At 51.0% G+C, this 15,007-nt stretch overlaps 1 protein-coding gene across 4 annotated transcripts in view; it reads left to right on the forward strand.

Moving 5' to 3' along the window:
* Positions 1–15,007, forward strand: part of birc6 (baculoviral IAP repeat containing 6) — a 66,863-nt gene that overhangs the window by 13,420 nt on the left and 38,436 nt on the right. Inside the window, exons 20-57 of one of the 4 annotated variants that reach the window (XM_053874726.1) lie at positions 61–192; positions 261–358; positions 428–575; positions 690–823; positions 983–1,129; positions 1,198–1,385; positions 1,469–1,774; positions 2,204–2,303; positions 2,657–2,871; positions 2,948–3,156; positions 3,247–3,599; positions 3,671–3,890; positions 4,003–4,139; positions 4,211–4,348; positions 4,417–4,544; positions 4,740–4,871; positions 4,981–5,193; positions 5,275–5,458; positions 5,546–5,749; positions 6,063–6,196; positions 6,807–6,963; positions 7,036–7,152; positions 7,270–7,430; positions 8,077–8,203; positions 8,286–8,396; positions 8,514–8,772; positions 9,079–9,653; positions 9,724–9,899; positions 9,978–10,074; positions 10,355–10,549; positions 10,628–10,828; positions 10,899–11,178; positions 11,442–11,698; positions 11,800–11,908; positions 12,047–12,283; positions 12,653–13,499; positions 13,575–13,718; positions 14,385–14,514. In XM_053874726.1, the coding sequence (XP_053730701.1) occupies positions 61–192; positions 261–358; positions 428–575; positions 690–823; positions 983–1,129; positions 1,198–1,385; positions 1,469–1,774; positions 2,204–2,303; positions 2,657–2,871; positions 2,948–3,156; positions 3,247–3,599; positions 3,671–3,890; positions 4,003–4,139; positions 4,211–4,348; positions 4,417–4,544; positions 4,740–4,871; positions 4,981–5,193; positions 5,275–5,458; positions 5,546–5,749; positions 6,063–6,196; positions 6,807–6,963; positions 7,036–7,152; positions 7,270–7,430; positions 8,077–8,203; positions 8,286–8,396; positions 8,514–8,772; positions 9,079–9,653; positions 9,724–9,899; positions 9,978–10,074; positions 10,355–10,549; positions 10,628–10,828; positions 10,899–11,178; positions 11,442–11,698; positions 11,800–11,908; positions 12,047–12,283; positions 12,653–13,499; positions 13,575–13,718; positions 14,385–14,514 (7,700 nt within the window). The remainder of the gene's footprint in view (positions 1–60; positions 193–260; positions 359–427; positions 576–689; positions 824–982; positions 1,130–1,197; positions 1,386–1,468; positions 1,775–2,203; positions 2,304–2,656; positions 2,872–2,947; positions 3,157–3,246; positions 3,600–3,670; positions 3,891–4,002; positions 4,140–4,210; positions 4,349–4,416; positions 4,545–4,739; positions 4,872–4,980; positions 5,194–5,274; positions 5,459–5,545; positions 5,750–6,062; positions 6,197–6,806; positions 6,964–7,035; positions 7,153–7,269; positions 7,431–8,076; positions 8,204–8,285; positions 8,397–8,513; positions 8,773–9,078; positions 9,654–9,723; positions 9,900–9,977; positions 10,075–10,354; positions 10,550–10,627; positions 10,829–10,898; positions 11,179–11,441; positions 11,699–11,799; positions 11,909–12,046; positions 12,284–12,652; positions 13,500–13,574; positions 13,719–14,384; positions 14,515–15,007) is intronic. The other 3 variants (XM_053874730.1, XM_053874727.1, XM_053874729.1) reach the window with 3 other exon arrangements.

Consider the following 15,007-nt stretch of genomic DNA (forward strand, 5'->3'; position numbering starts at 1 on the left):
ACAGCAGCAAGGGATTGACGTCTTGGCAGCGCAGATTTAACAGCTATGCCTCTCTTGCAGTCTGAGAGAAGGAAGGGAAGGGTTGCTAGAGAAAACCCGAGTGAGGTTGACCAAGATCGTGCAAGCATGTTTTTTTGAGGCTGGACGCAGCATTGCCCACAAGTGTGCTCGCTTTCTTGCACTGTGCATCAGGTAAGTGCTGTTCCAAACGGATTCGATTTCAGATAAACCTTCTTCTCACGTTAATGTTCCTGCTGCAGCAATGGGAAAGGAGATCCATGTAATCAGGGTTTTGGTGCAAGTCTTCTCAAGGCTCTGCTGGACAATATGCCTTACTTGCCTGCAGCAGCGACCGGTGGTGAGTTACTGACCCACGGCACCATCAGTCACATCTCCATCTCTAAGTAAACTGCCTTTCTGATTTCAGGTTCTGTCTTCTGGTACTTTGTCTTGCTGAACTTTGTGAAGGAGGAGGACCTGGCAGGCTGCAGCACGGCCTGCGCGTCCCTCCTGACCGCCATCTCCAGACAGCTGCAGGACCGACTCACGCCACTGGAGGCGCTGTTGCAGACCAGGTACCACCTTGGACATTCTCTCGCCCAGATTTCTGCACTTGATGTTCCTTTTTTTTCTTTTGCTAAATTTGGGATGTTTGCTTGGTGTCGCCCCTCCCCCACCTCTATACGTAGGTACGGTCTGTACAGCTCTCCCTTTGACCCGGTGCTCTTTGACCTGGAGGTCAGCGGCTCCTCCTGTAAAAATGCCTTCAACAGCAGCATTGGGGTCCAGTCAGATGAGATTGACCTCTCTGACATTCTCTCAGGTACCAGATTAAGTAGTTTTTAACCCTGTGAACATTTTGTCAGTCAAAATTTCGGAAGGGGAATAAAACGAAATTGATGAAGTATGATTTTAGTTGCAAAAAACATGTACATTACTGTTCAGTTTGTAGTGTTGAGGTGTGTGCGTGTGTCTCTCACAGGAAATGGAAAGGCCAGTGGCTGTGCCGCAGCGGAGGGCAGCTTCACAGCTCTGACAGGCCTCCTGGAGGTGGAGCCTTTGCACTTTACCTGTATCTCCACGAGTGACGGGACACGAGTGGAGCGTGATGATGCCAGCATGTTCACTGGTAAATGTTTGCATGCATGACCTTTTACCCAAGTCTTCCTCTGTCTGAAACTGTCCGCCTGGCTCCAGTGAGTACGTTTGGCGTGGCACCTGCGGTGGGAAACCTGTCCACTGGAGCGGTGGGCGAAGCTTCTACAGCTCTCAGCTCTGCAGCCCAGGTGGCGCTGCAGTCGCTGTCCCATGCCATGGTGTCGGCTGAGCAACAGCTGCAGGTTCTACAGGAGAAACAGCAGCAGCTGCTGAAGCTGCAGCATCAGGTGAGAGTAGACGAGTGGTTTCTGTGGCCGCTGCTGCCGAGAACGTGGCGTTCATGTGTTTCTCTCTGTCTCTGTGAGAGCAGAAGGCCAAGCTGGAAGCCAAACTGCACCAGACGACCTCTGCAGCGGCAGCCGCCGGCGTGGGGCCAATCCATAACTCTGTGCCTTCCAACCCTGCCTCTGCTCCAGGCTTCTTCATCCACCCCTCTGACGTCATCCCACCCACGCCCAAAACCACGCCTCTCTTCATGACCCCTCCCCTTACGCCGCCCAACGAGGCGGTGTCTGCAGCTTTCAGTGCCGAGCTGGCGCACCTGTTCCCTGGATCCATTATGGACGCAGGGCCTGTCAACCTGGCGGCACACAAAAACAGCCAGAAAGCCAAACCGGTCAGTCACAATCAAGATATTAGCATTGATGCTGGAATCTTCGTATGTATGCCGATAGGTTAGAACTTGATATGTTCGTCCTCGAAATCCTGGTTATCCTTTAACAATATGCTGAAGGCAGCTGAACTTGCTAAACAGCTCACAATCTCATGTCAATGGAACAGGCTAGCTCATATTGCCTCAGGTTCCAAATATTGGACTGAAAAATACAAATAATCATTCTGTTGACATCATTACCCTGCGTTGTCTCAGTTTAGTTTCATCGTCTTGTTTAGTTTCCAACTTTGCTGCGCTTGCTTAACAAAGGTTAGAAGAAAAGGTTGTTCTGAATCTTATTCACATATAGTCATGTGTGTATGTCATTTTTTTCTTCAGTGTCATTTTTTAAAAAACCTCCCTCCCTGTGTGTGTCTTTTCTCTGTCCTGCAGAATCCCATGGGCAGCGGTCTTGCGCTAGCCATCTCTCAGGCCTCCCATTTCTTGCAGCCGCCTCCTCAGCAGTCCATCATCATTGAGCGGATGCACTCTGGTACGTAGTTGTATATAGTTTGGTGTTGACAAACGCCTCAGACCAGGACTGAAGAAGCGTGGTGACGCTATAGAACACAGGTGTCAAACCAGTGGGTGGGTGTTGGTTTTTATTTCAACCAATCAAGGACACCTTTTCACCAATTTGGTGTCCTGAAGACTGTAAGCAAGTGTTTGACAGTCCGGTGCGGCCTTTTTCAGCGAACACCTGATCAGTATGTGCTTGCAGGGGTTGGAACAAAAACCTGCACCCACGCTGCTATTTTGTGGATCAGCTTAATATTCCTGATCTAAAAACTGTCTGAATGGCTGCGATAGAGGTCATTTTCAATGTCAACTTCCCCTTTTTACCAGGAGCTCGTAGATTTGTCACGCTAGACTTTGGTCGCCCTGTCCTCCTGACTGACGCTCTCATCCCAACCTGCTGTGACCTGGCCTCTCTGTCCATCGACATCTGGACTCTGGGGGAGGAGGTGGACGGCCGCAGGCTGGTGGTGGCCACTGACATCAGCACGCACTCCCTCATCCTACACGACTTGCTACCTCCCCCGGTCTGCAGGTTCATGAAGGTCGGCTGTCTTTGTCCTGCTGGTTTAGCTCTTGTTTTTTTCTGGTCTGATTGTTTGTTTTTTCTTTTTTCTGCAGATCACTGTCATTGGCCGCTACGGCAGCACCAATGCCCGCGCTAAGATCCCACTGGGTTTCTACTACGGTCACACTTATATTCTGCCATGGGAGAGCGACCTGAAGGTGGTACACGATCCGCTGCGGGGGGAGAGTGAGACCACCACTCAGCCAGATGTGGAGCAGCACCTCACCATGATGGTGGCTCTGCAGGAGGACATCCAGTGCCGGTGAGATATTCCACCTGGTGTAACCATTGGTGTGGTTGACGTGCATCACACGTGCCAAGAAAACTCAAATGCGCACTTTCTGTCCTCCAGGTACAACCTGGCATGCCATCGGCTGGAGACTCTGCTGCAGAACATCGACCTGCCTCCCCTCAACAGTGCCAATAATGCACAGTACTTCTTAAGGAAGCCTGACAAGGTGGTGGAGGAAGACCAGCGTGTCTTCTCAGCTTACCAGGACTGCATCCAGCTGCAGCTACAGCTCAACCTGGCTCACCACGCCGTTCAGAGACTGCGAGTCTCCCTAGGTGCCAGCAGGACGTCTCTGTCCACTGCAAGGTCCTCAGACTCGCCTGAGCTGGTGCACAACTCCTCTACTGAGCAGTTGAGGACCATCATTCGGTACCTGCTGGACACTCTGCTGAGCCTGCTGCACTCCAGCAATGGTGAGGAGAAGTACAGGTGATAGACTAACTCTGTCTCTGCACTCTGCTGATTCTGTTCGTTGCATTTATAGGTCACTCTGTGCCATCGGTGCTGCAGAGCACCTTCCATGCTCAGGCCTGCGAGGAGCTCTTCAAACACCTGTGCATCAGTGGAACGCCGAAGATCCGTCTGCATGCTGGCCTGCTTCTGGTCCAGCTGTGTGGAGGGGAACGATGGTGGGGTCAGTTCCTCTCCAATGTCCTGCAGGAGCTCTACAACTCGGAGCAGCTGCTTATCTTCCCCCAGGACCGGTATGTTATCCCCTTAAGACCATGTTCTGCGTGAAGTGTTTTCGTTACAGAATGTAAATGTTAGGTCAACGTGTCAGAACACTACTTCATACTCATCTCTGTTTGGTCTCAGGGTGTTCATGCTCTTGTCCTGCATTGGTCAAAGATCATTGAGCAACAGTGGGGTTTTGGAGGGTCTCCTGAACCTGCTGGACAGTCTGTTGTCTCCTCTGCAGCAGCCACAAGCAGCCGCCCAGCGCCGAACTGAGGGTGAATGATGGCACTGCTGTTGCCAGTTGTTGGAGTGAATAGAATGCAGAGACTCAACTTTGTGTTTGCAGGTGTTCTGGACATCCCCATGATCAGCTGGGTGGTGATGCTGGTGTCCCGACTGCTGGACTATGTGGCCAGTATAGAAGATGAAGCGTCTGGTGGAAAGAAGCACATGGCAGGGAAGGACAGAGAGAGATCGTTTACTGGTTAGTCTCCATCTCAGATCCAGAGCTCAAGCTCTTAAACTAAAATGTCGTCATTGTACATTTGCCAGGAATTCAGTGGAGCTTCATCAACAACAACCTTCAGTCCTCAAACTCCATCCGCTCAGCAAAGGGCAGCAGCAGCTTGGACCGACTCTACTCCAGGAAGATCCGCAAACAGCTTGTCCACCACAAGCAGGTAAAGCTGTCCTGCTCCAGCCTGAATTAAAGTCTCTTCGGGGGGCACTTGGTCATTCGAATTACTCCGCAGGGTGTCAGTGATAGCATTCAGGGGGACTCGTCATGTTTGTCATTTGTAAAGTAACAAGTCCAGCCAGCAGGGTGATGAATGGTGCATACTCTTCCAGTATTGATTCTCCCCTTTTCACTGCAGCAGTTAAATCTGTTGAAAGCCAAACAGAAAGTTTTGGTGGAGCAGATCGAGAAGGAGAAGATCCAAAGCAACAAAGGCTCCTCCTACAAGCTGCTGGTGGAGCAGGCCAAACTCAGACACGCCACATCTAAGGTTAGAGATCCAGCCCTGGCTTTCAGTTGCTCCTGGTGTCATTGTCTGGTGCACGTTGTGATCTGAAGAATGTGTGAAAAGCCTAGTTCTTGCCTGCCCTCTCCTCCAGCACTTTAAAGACCTGATCCGACTGAGGCGAACAGCCGAGTGGCCGCGATCCTCGTTGGACGTTGACACAACTGCCAAAGAAGCCCCCGAGGTGGAGCCGCTGCCTTTCACCTTGTCCCACGAGCGCTGCATATCTGTGGTCCAGAAGCTGGCGCTCTTCTTACTCTCTATGGACTTCACATGCCACGCCGACCTGCTGCTATTTGTTTGCAAGGTTATTTTTTCCCCCGCTCAGCCGCATCACCACTGATTCTTAAGAGTGTGTGACCCAACTGTCTTTCATTGCTCACCTCAGGTCCTTGCCAGGATAGCCAACGCCACCAGACCCACCATCCACCTGTGCGAGGTGGTGTCTGAGCAACAGCTGGAGCGACTCCTGCTGCTGCTCGTTGGCACTGACTTCAACCGAGGAGACATTTCCTGGGGTGGTGCCTGGGCTCAGTATTCACTCACATGTATGCTGCAGGACATCTTGTCGGGTAGGTCTCTGTCCTCACATCATGGGTGACATTACCTTTTCACATTCAGCATGTGTGACGGTCCTGAACTCGTGTGACTCTCCCCAGGTGAGCTGCTGTCTCCGGGGATGATGGACGTGATGGACGAGGTGGCGGTGGGCGAGGAGGTCGGGGCTTCGTGTTCGCTCGTGGTGACCGACCCAGAGGACTCCTTGCCCCAGCCAACCCCCATCCCCTTGGTGGAGAGCATTGATGAGGCACTGGTGCCCGATATCATCGCAGGTACTCCAGGGACCCCCTCAGTATTCCAAAGTGCGTGGGTTTGCAGCTTCCACACACACACACACACACACACACACACACACACACACACACACACACACACACTAAAATGATCAATCTATTCTCCATTCAAGTGTTATTCTGTTTTCCAAAGTACCATTATAGTGTGAGTAGGTTTAGCAATTGGACATGAAATCAAATGTCAAGGCTGTGGGAGGTTGAGAGTCCAGCCTGACCGGCGTTAAAATTGCCCAGTAACGTGCAGAAGGAAGACTTTCTGTTGCTTGTTTGTTTTCGTAGTGTGCTTGCTTGGCAATATTAAAGCTGTTTTCGTTATCCAAAGGTGCTCCACCTCTGTCATCTTTGGAAAAAGATAAAGACATAGACTTTGACTTGCTACAAGACCTGATGGATGTTGATATTGATCCTTTAGATATTGATTTGGAAAAAGATCCGCTCGCCGCCAAAGTGTTTAAGGTAGGTGTCGACTCCTCTTCCCCTCCCATCCCTTCTCTCCCTCCCCTTCACTAAGCTTCTGTCTTCACTCCTTTTGAGCAGCCGACAAAACTGAAGCCAAAGATGCATGAAGCCTTGATAAATTAGATTTAGATTTAGTGAAAACTAGAATATTCTTGTGCATATCCCCTCACATATATTCATCTATTATTATTTATTTTTTAAACCAGCCAGATGTTTGGAGTAAATATTTCCAAAATTCTGCATTCCGAAAATGGCTGCAAGTGGCCACAGAAACAGGAAGAGAAAGCAATGACACCAGCCAAAACAACAAAGAGAATCCTGCCTGGAAATAAATAAGTGTTTCAGTCATGTTGTATTAAAACATGAAATAATGAAAGAAAAACAGTAGTGGGTTCAATGGCCCAAACAGCCTCATTTAGCAGCGCTCCTCATGACTTGGCAATGTAGAGTGAGTCGGTTCACAAGTCTTTTCCTGCATGACCAAGAGGGATCATTCTGTTTTCCTGGACTCATCCTGAGCGTCACTCATTTGTGTGGCAGTGGAAGCTTTTTGGTATTTCTGTCCCCAATGTCTTTTATCCCCCCGATCCCCTCTATCTGTCCTCAGCCTATAAGCAGCACCTGGTATGAGTACTGGGGCGGCGACTACGACACGTACGGCTACAGTCCGTACGCACATGGGGGTGTTGGAATCCCCGTGTCCAAACCTCCAGTGGCCACAGAGAAGTCAGGATCGCAAGGTCTCTCTGTGTCAGTGTCGCAGGGTGAGTAACAAATCCACTTCATCATCTGCTCTTCATCTTCCTGCCACTGACCACCAGAACTCTCATCTTCAGCTTTGGACGCTCGGTTAGAAGTTGGGCTGGAGCAGCAAGCAGAGCTGCTGCTGAAAATGATGGCAACTCTGCAGGCCGACTCCATCCTCCAGGCGCTGACGGCCAGCTCGTCCACAGGTAACACAGCCACTGCTGACAGAGTTCACGATGGGGAGGCTTGAACGCTGGATACTGTTGTTGTCTTGGAGTTGGGGTTTACCAGGTCAGGTCTGATGACTGTCCTGATGATTCCAGTGAACCAGGCCACCAACGGCACAGACGACTCTCTGCTCCGAGCGCTCCACGGAGGAGGTTCTCCTCCTGCCAGCAGCTTGATCGTGCAGTCGTCCTCCATCCCCATGCTGAGCTCCTGCTTCAATAAGCTGTTCTCCATGCTCCAGGTTCACCACGTCCAGGTCAGCCCCTCTCGTATTCATGTTCCCCTTCTGTTGTAATCCAGACCACTTTATTGATGCAAGTATGAAAGTGTTTCTTCTGTAGTCACATGTGGCAGTATGAAACTTCTGTCACTCCTGCTTCACTTCAGCATTTTACAGTAGCCATGATCTCAAGACCATCAGTTTGTAGAGCCTTGCTGCTTTAGTTTCTGCTTTGAAAGAGCACAGTGGTTCTACAAGTCTTGAATTACGCCAGTTTGAGAACCAGAACCATGTTTGTATGAAAGGCTGCTCACAGATGATGTTGCGAATCTTAGTGTTCTGTGTGTTCAGTCAAGTTGGTTTTTGTGTTTCAGCCAAATAGCCCAAATCGTGATCGTGCAATCGTGCAAGCCACTCAACTATCTGCTATGTAGGCAAACGTGTTGAATGTTGAATGAGCAGCATGGTCCCAAATCCACCTCTCCTGACAGACTCATGTCCATGGCCGGTTTGCTTGCTTCACACCTCAGATTTTTTAGCATAACAGATTTTGAGCTGAGACAGAGTCTATGGTGGGAAAGCAGTGTAATGGTTACACACATTGTGACACGGGTGATGTCAGGTGAGCTGGTCCTGAGCACCTCGGTGATCTTGAATAACCACAAGACCTTGTTCCTTTCAGCTCGAGTCTTTGCTGCAGCTCTGGATCACTCTCAGTCCAAACACCAACCCTGCAGCCAGCGAGGACAGTGGCTCCGACATCTTCATGTTTAACTCCTGCAGAGTGCCCACCATTCCGCTGAATCAAGGTAACCTCCTGCTCACCTGTGTTCTCACCTGGAGCTCTGAAGATGTATGTGGTTTGTCAAGTCTGTTTGTCTTTGTCTGCAGCATCCATCAGCAGTTTCCTCACAGCGTTGGCATGGTACCCCAACACCTCTCTGAGAACCTGGTGTCTGGTGCTGCACTCACTCACCCTCATGACCAACATGCCAGCCTCTGGTGAGTTACATACTTGTACTGAGGCTGTGTCTAACTATCAATGTGAGTTATTGTAGCAATTCAAAAGGCAACTATTCAAAACGCTCCCTCCTCCCTCCTCCATCTCCAATCTCCCAGGCTCCAGCAACACCATGAGCTCTCAGGATAGCACCGCACAGGACATGGTGTCCGACCCCACCCTGGTCCACGTCCTGGTGCGCTTTCTTTCAGGCAGCAGCACCAACGGCACCAGCCAGCACAGCTCGCAGGTGGGGCCCACTGCCACCCAGGCCATGCACGAGTTCCTGAGCCGCCTGCAGGTGCATCTGTCCTCCACCTGTCCGCAAATGTTCAGCGAGTTCCTGCTCAACCTCATCCACATCCTGTCCACAGAGAGGTAGTGTGTTTCCTCCTGTGATCACCCGGTCTCTTCACATAAACTGAACTGATCACAAGACATTTGTGTTTTCACCATGTTGGGCGATGAGTCAAATCATTTTTTAGGCAATTATTCTTTCAATATTCATTTGATTGTTATTACACAAATCTGAGCAATGCGGTCCGCTACAAATAAAGATAACATTTGTGATCGTTCATTCCTTATTGACGACCCTCTGTATAATTGTTGTTGAAAAAGGGTTAATGATGATGTACATGTTGTTGCTGCCTGTTACTTACATATTTTACGGTTCTCACTTTTCAGGGGACCCTTCCAGGCGGGTCAGGGTCCTCTGGATGCTCAGGTGAAGCTGCTGGAGTTCACCCTGGAGCAGAACTTTGAGGCTGTGTCAGTGGCCACTATCTCCTATGTCATTGAGTCCATCACCTTCTTGGTGCACCACTACATCACCTGCTCTGACAAGGTGGTATCGCGTAGTGGCTCCGACAGCTCGGTGGGAGCACGGGCCTGTTTTGGAGGCCTGTTTGCCAACATCATCCGGCCGGGAGATGCCAAGGCTGTCTGTGGAGAAACCACACGTGACCAACTGATGTTCGACCTCCTAAAACTGGTGAACGTACTGGTGCAGTTGACCCTGTCAGGGGACAGAGAGTTCAGTGGCAGACAACCGCCGGCTGGCAGTGGAGCCTCCGACTGCAGTGTGTCGGATGAGGAGAAGGTCCGGGGAAGCAAGGATGGCAGCATTGCTGGGGGGTCCTCGTCCTCTCACGCCCCTGCTGCAGGGGTGGCTGATCTGGTCCTGGCCAACCAGCAGATCATGAGCCAGATCTTGTCAGCACTGGGTCAGTGCAACAGCAGCGCCATGGCCATGATTATAGGTGAGGTCCTTTTGGCTGGGTAACTGATGGGTTTTCAAAATGACTGGAGTGCGTCTGTACTTCTTCTCAGGTGCAAGTGGGCTCCACCTCACCAAACATGAAAACATCCATGGCGGCCTAGACGCCATCTCAGTAGGTGATGGCCTTTTTACCATCCTCACCACCCTCAGTAAACGGGCCACCTCAGTGCAGGTCATGCTGCAGCCTATTCTCACCTACATGGCCTGTGGATACATGGGGCGCCAGGTGAACAAACCTTCAGTCGACCAAAGTGTGGAGTCTATCCTGGAATCTCTCGTGTGAATGTTTCTTATGCTTATGCAGGGGTCCCTGTCCACTTGTCAGCTGTCAGAGCCGCTCCTTTGGTTCATCCTCCGGGTGCTGGACACCAGCGAGGCTCTCAAGGCCTTTCATGACATGGGTGAGTGTCCTACTGTCATGGCTGAACCGTCATTTCCTCAAGCATGCCATATGACCATATGACTGATGATTAGAACAGCTCACAAATGCAGCTCCAGTGTCCCAAATAAGTAGCAGAAGATTAGTCGGTGAATGCCGTGCAGTGTCTTTGAGAATGATTTATGATAAAAACAACACGTTTTTTTTTTTATAAATGTATCTGTTTTGGGACATTTGTCCTGACCACATGAGGCAGCCAAGTTATGGGCCAGGTGAGTCACAGCCTTCTGTCGTGTCCTCAGGCGGCGTCCAGCTGATCTGTAACAACATGGTGACCAGCACACGGGCCATTGTCAACACCGCGCGCAGCATGGTATCCACAATCATGAAGTTCCTGGACTCAGGTCCTGGAAAAACAGCAGACGGGAACCTTAAAGCCCGAGTGATGACATCTGAGCCTGACAATGCTGAGGGGCTGCACAACTTTGCTCCTTTAGGTGACACACCGATCTGATGGTCGAGCTTTGTTCCTTAACTCCCATGGTTTCTGACTCAGCTGATTTTTCTCCTTGCAGGCACCATCACGTCCAGCAGTCCGACAGCTCAGCCAGCTGAAGTCCTCCTACAAGCCACACCACCTCACCGCAGGGCCCGCTCTGCAGCCTGGTCTTACATCTTCTTGCCAGAGGAGGCCTGGTGTGATCTGACCATTCACCTGCCCGCAGCCGTGTTGCTGAAGGAGCTGCACATACAGCCACACCTTGCCTCACTAGCCAGTCAGTTTTTTGGGCCCACACGCTTTCTGATTTTAGACCACAAGATCTAACCTTCCTTTGTCTCCTCCAGCCTGCCCCTCCTCTGTCTCTGTGGAGATCAGCGCTGATGGTGTCAACATGCTGCCCCTCTCCACCCCCATCATCACCAGCGGCCTCACCTACATCAAGATCCAGCTGGTGAAGGCTGAGGTGGCCTCTGCTGTCTGTCTGCGGCTGCACCGGCCTCGTGATGCCAGCACACTGGGACTGTCTCAGATCAAACTTCTGGGCCTGACGGCTTTTGGCAACACCTCATCCGCAACCATCCAAAACCCCTTCCTGCCTTCAGAGGACCAGGTGTCTAAAACCAGGTGCTGATGCTCTTTAATTTGTTATGTGTGTATGCTAATTACATGCTATTTATTATATTATGTTTTCATTTATTTTGTTGACAGCACTTTATTCCGAAGCACTTTCCTAGTTGGTGCGATCCCCACTGACCATGGCAATAGAGTTGATTCTGATTCTGTAACATGCAGACAACGTCTGTCACTTGTCAACAGTGGAGCTGAAATTTCCCACAAGAGGATTCTTTTACTCTAACACACTAACTGCAGCTTGTGTTTGGTTCCAGCATCGGTTGGCTGCGTCTCCTGCACCACTGTCTGACCCACGTCAGCGACCTGGAGGCCATGATGGCGAGCGCAGCAGCCCCCACAGCCAATCTCCTGCAGACCTGCGCGGCACTGCTGATGTCGCCCTACTGCGGCATGCACTCGCCCAACATTGAAGCTGTGCTGGTCAAGATTGGCCTGCAGTCCACCCGCATCGGCCTCAAGCTCATCGACATCCTGCTGCGTAACTGTGCAGCCTCAGGCACCGACCCTGCCAGTGAGTCCCATGGTCTATGTCCATTAATGCAGAGCACTGTCAGTTGACCACCACTGATCATGTGAATATCTTCCTCTTAACTTCCTTGTGTTCTCCCCCAGACTTGAACAGTCCACTGTTGTTTGGGCGGTTAAACGGTCTCTCCTCCGATGCTACGATTGACATTCTGTACCAGTTGGGCACCACCCAGGACTCGGGCACCAAAGACAGGTATTATTCTTAACTCATTCTTCTTCTGTTGCAGTTGTTATTCTGATATTGCCCTCTAGACTGAATGTCCTTCTCCTTGTCCTTCTCAGTTAGACAGCCACTGTATTTTAAATAAATCTCTGTTTAATCCCTCTTCAGGATCCAGGCTCTTCTGCAGTGGGTCTACGACTCCTCTCGGGTTGCCGCCCACAAAGTCACTCCCATGGGATACGCCAGGGCAGGAAGTGGTTCTTCTTCTACTGCGTCCACCAGGGAGTACGGTCTCCTCATGCCTTCACCCTCCCACCTTCACTGTGTGGCAGCAATTTTGTGGCACAGCTACGAGCTTCCTGTGGACTACGACCTTCCGGCTCTGCTCAACAGAGAACTCTTTGAGTTAGTATTGTTGGTTATAGCCCCTTTGCATATATAAATGACACCAGCTTCAGTGTTGTCTAGAACCATATGATAGTCAGTTTGTGGACCACCACAACCTACCTAGAGGAAAACTTGAAATGATGTTTCAGCTTCTGGTCACGAATGTAAATGAGTAGACTTTGATTCCAGAGTTTATAGACATCATTCTGTGAAACAGCTGGTTGGTGTCTTAAAGCTCACCTATACTTTCAGTATTACCCGAGGTGTGGGTGATGAAGCTGTTTCAGAAAGTTTAATCCATCATCATCAAGTATCTTCATGTGTTCTGTTGAACTGAACGATGTAGATACGTCTTTCTGTCACTGATGATGACTGTCTGTCCTCCAGATTGCTCTACAACTGGTCCATGTCGCTGCCATGCAACATTGTGCTGAAGAAGGCCGTGGACAGCCTGCTGTGCTCCATGTGCCACATCCACCCCAGCTACTTCTCTCTGCTCATGTCTTGGATGGGCATTGTGTCAGCGCCCAGCGCTACACACTCGCAGGCGCAGCACCGAAGGCTAGCCATGACTGACGATGGTAAGAAGCAGCACGACGCCACCACCAGCGCCGCCGGCCTCACCGACGACTCCAAGCACGCCAGACCTCCAGTTAACCTGTCAGAGTCCCAGCTGACCACACTGGCTGCTGCCTCCCAGTCTCCGGGCGCCATCGAGCAGCTTCTGGAGTCCGGTCTGCCCTCATTGCTGGTCCGCAGTCTGGCCCAATTTTGCGTCAGCCTCCTGGCAAGCGCCGACCTACCTCTCCCAGCCGCTATGTCAGACCGACGACACCACCACTACCACCCCTGCTCCTCTGCCTCGCATGCTCGATCCCCTGTGGCTGCAGAGCTCGCAGCTCCAGTGCTGCGCTTCCTCACCGAGGTGGGCAACAGTCATGCCATGAAAGACTGGTTAGGAGGACCAGAGGTCAACCCGCTGTGGACGGCTCTGCTCTTCCTGCTGTGCCACTCCAGTGCCAGTGCCAATTCGGGCTGCCAGCCTCTAAGTACAGGCTCCACATCCTGCAACCTCCAGACTCCGCAGCCGTCAGGCTCACGCTTCTCCTTGGCTTCATCTGGACATAGCGGAGGTCTGACGACGCAGCAGAGAACAGCCATGGAGAACGCCACTGTGGCCTTCTTCCTGCAGTGCATCTCCTGCCACCCCAACAACCAGCGACTCATGGCCCAGGTATGCTCCTTCATGACCCTCAGTTGAACCTGAAAATGTTTGACGTCATCCAAACACCCCGTCTTCTCCCTGCAGGTTCTTTGTGAACTCTTCCAGTCTGCTCCACTGCGTGGCAACATGCCAATATCTGGAAACATCTCTGGCTTCATCCGGAGGCTGTTCCTGCAGCTTATGTTGGAGGATGAGAAAGTCACCGTCTTCCTGCAGTCTCCCTGTCCGGTGGGTCTCATACATTCCTTAATAGTCTTAGATCTTGAGTGGCAAACTCCTGAAGAACCAGCGTGGTGCAATGCTTGTTTCATGAGCTCCAAATAGACAACAAAGAAACTTCAGCCAGAAAAATGCTATTACCAGATCCTTGTAGCTTTGGCTGAGTGTAACTGTAGTACATAAAGTCATCAGCAGGGTGCAGTGCAGCAGCGCCTCACCCTCGTTGCTCTTTGTCTCTCGAACTGATGAATGGCTGCTGGAATGTTCCACACCTCAGCGACTGCCTCTCACCAAACAGTCTCACTACTTTGTTTAGTTAATGTGTCTGGGGGCGGAATACAGACAAACGGCTTCTAATTACCCTCTGCGAGTCGGTTTGCCTCCTGGCTGTCTCCACACGTCGCTCTAATGGGCTCTTCTCCGTGTGCCCGCCCTCCAGCGGAGCCGCCACACTTGGCAAGGTCCTTCACTCGGCCCAAAGATGTTCTGGCGACAGCTTGCAATAAAATTTTATTTTGATATTTATTGTAGCTGGAAGACAAATCAAATTGATGAGTGCGAAGTCGTCTGAAGGTGTGATGACATGCTGGAGGGCCTCGCTGCTTTCATTAGCTTCACAATAAATCAGCTGCAGAAATGTTTACCAACTTGTTCTAACAACCTTCGTCTCCTCAGCTCTACAAAGGACGCATTAATGCCACCAGTCACATGATTCAGCATCCCATGTACGGAGCCGGTCACAAGTACCGGACCCTCCACTTGCCCATCTCCACCACCCTGGCCGAGGTCCTGGACCGAGTCTCTGGTATGTTCCAGCATCTGGGCTGTAAATGCTTCTTGTCGATTGAACTGCTAGATCCTGTACGAAGCTAATCCCCAACACCTCAACCCTGCACCCCACGTGACCTCAAACATGGAAAGATAATCGAGATAAAATATGCAGAGATGACAAGCGTGAATGTGTGTCGGGGTGGGAGAGTCACACTCACTCACTGTCAAGAAGGTTGTTGTGGCATCTTCATCAATATTGTGCAGCCACACATCTGGCCACTTTGTCCTCACTCCTCCTCTCCGCCACACACGCACGCCCAGCTGACGTCCTGACACAAACATGCCGTCGCGTTTGTTCTCACCATGCTGAACACACAGAGCCTCAGCTGCTGTGTGTGCATTCATCGTTACTCTCTTCCACATGACACTCAACTTTTGACAAAGTCATAACAAACGTTCACAACTCTGACTGACCAAAGTGATTTGCGTCAGTAAAGCATGAGTGTGACTTGCAAAAGAAACCTAAA

The sequence above is a fragment of the Synchiropus splendidus genome, chromosome 9 (genome assembly GCF_027744825.2).
Source record: "Synchiropus splendidus isolate RoL2022-P1 chromosome 9, RoL_Sspl_1.0, whole genome shotgun sequence".
In the NCBI taxonomy this organism is placed as follows: domain Eukaryota; kingdom Metazoa; phylum Chordata; class Actinopteri; order Syngnathiformes; family Callionymidae; genus Synchiropus; species Synchiropus splendidus.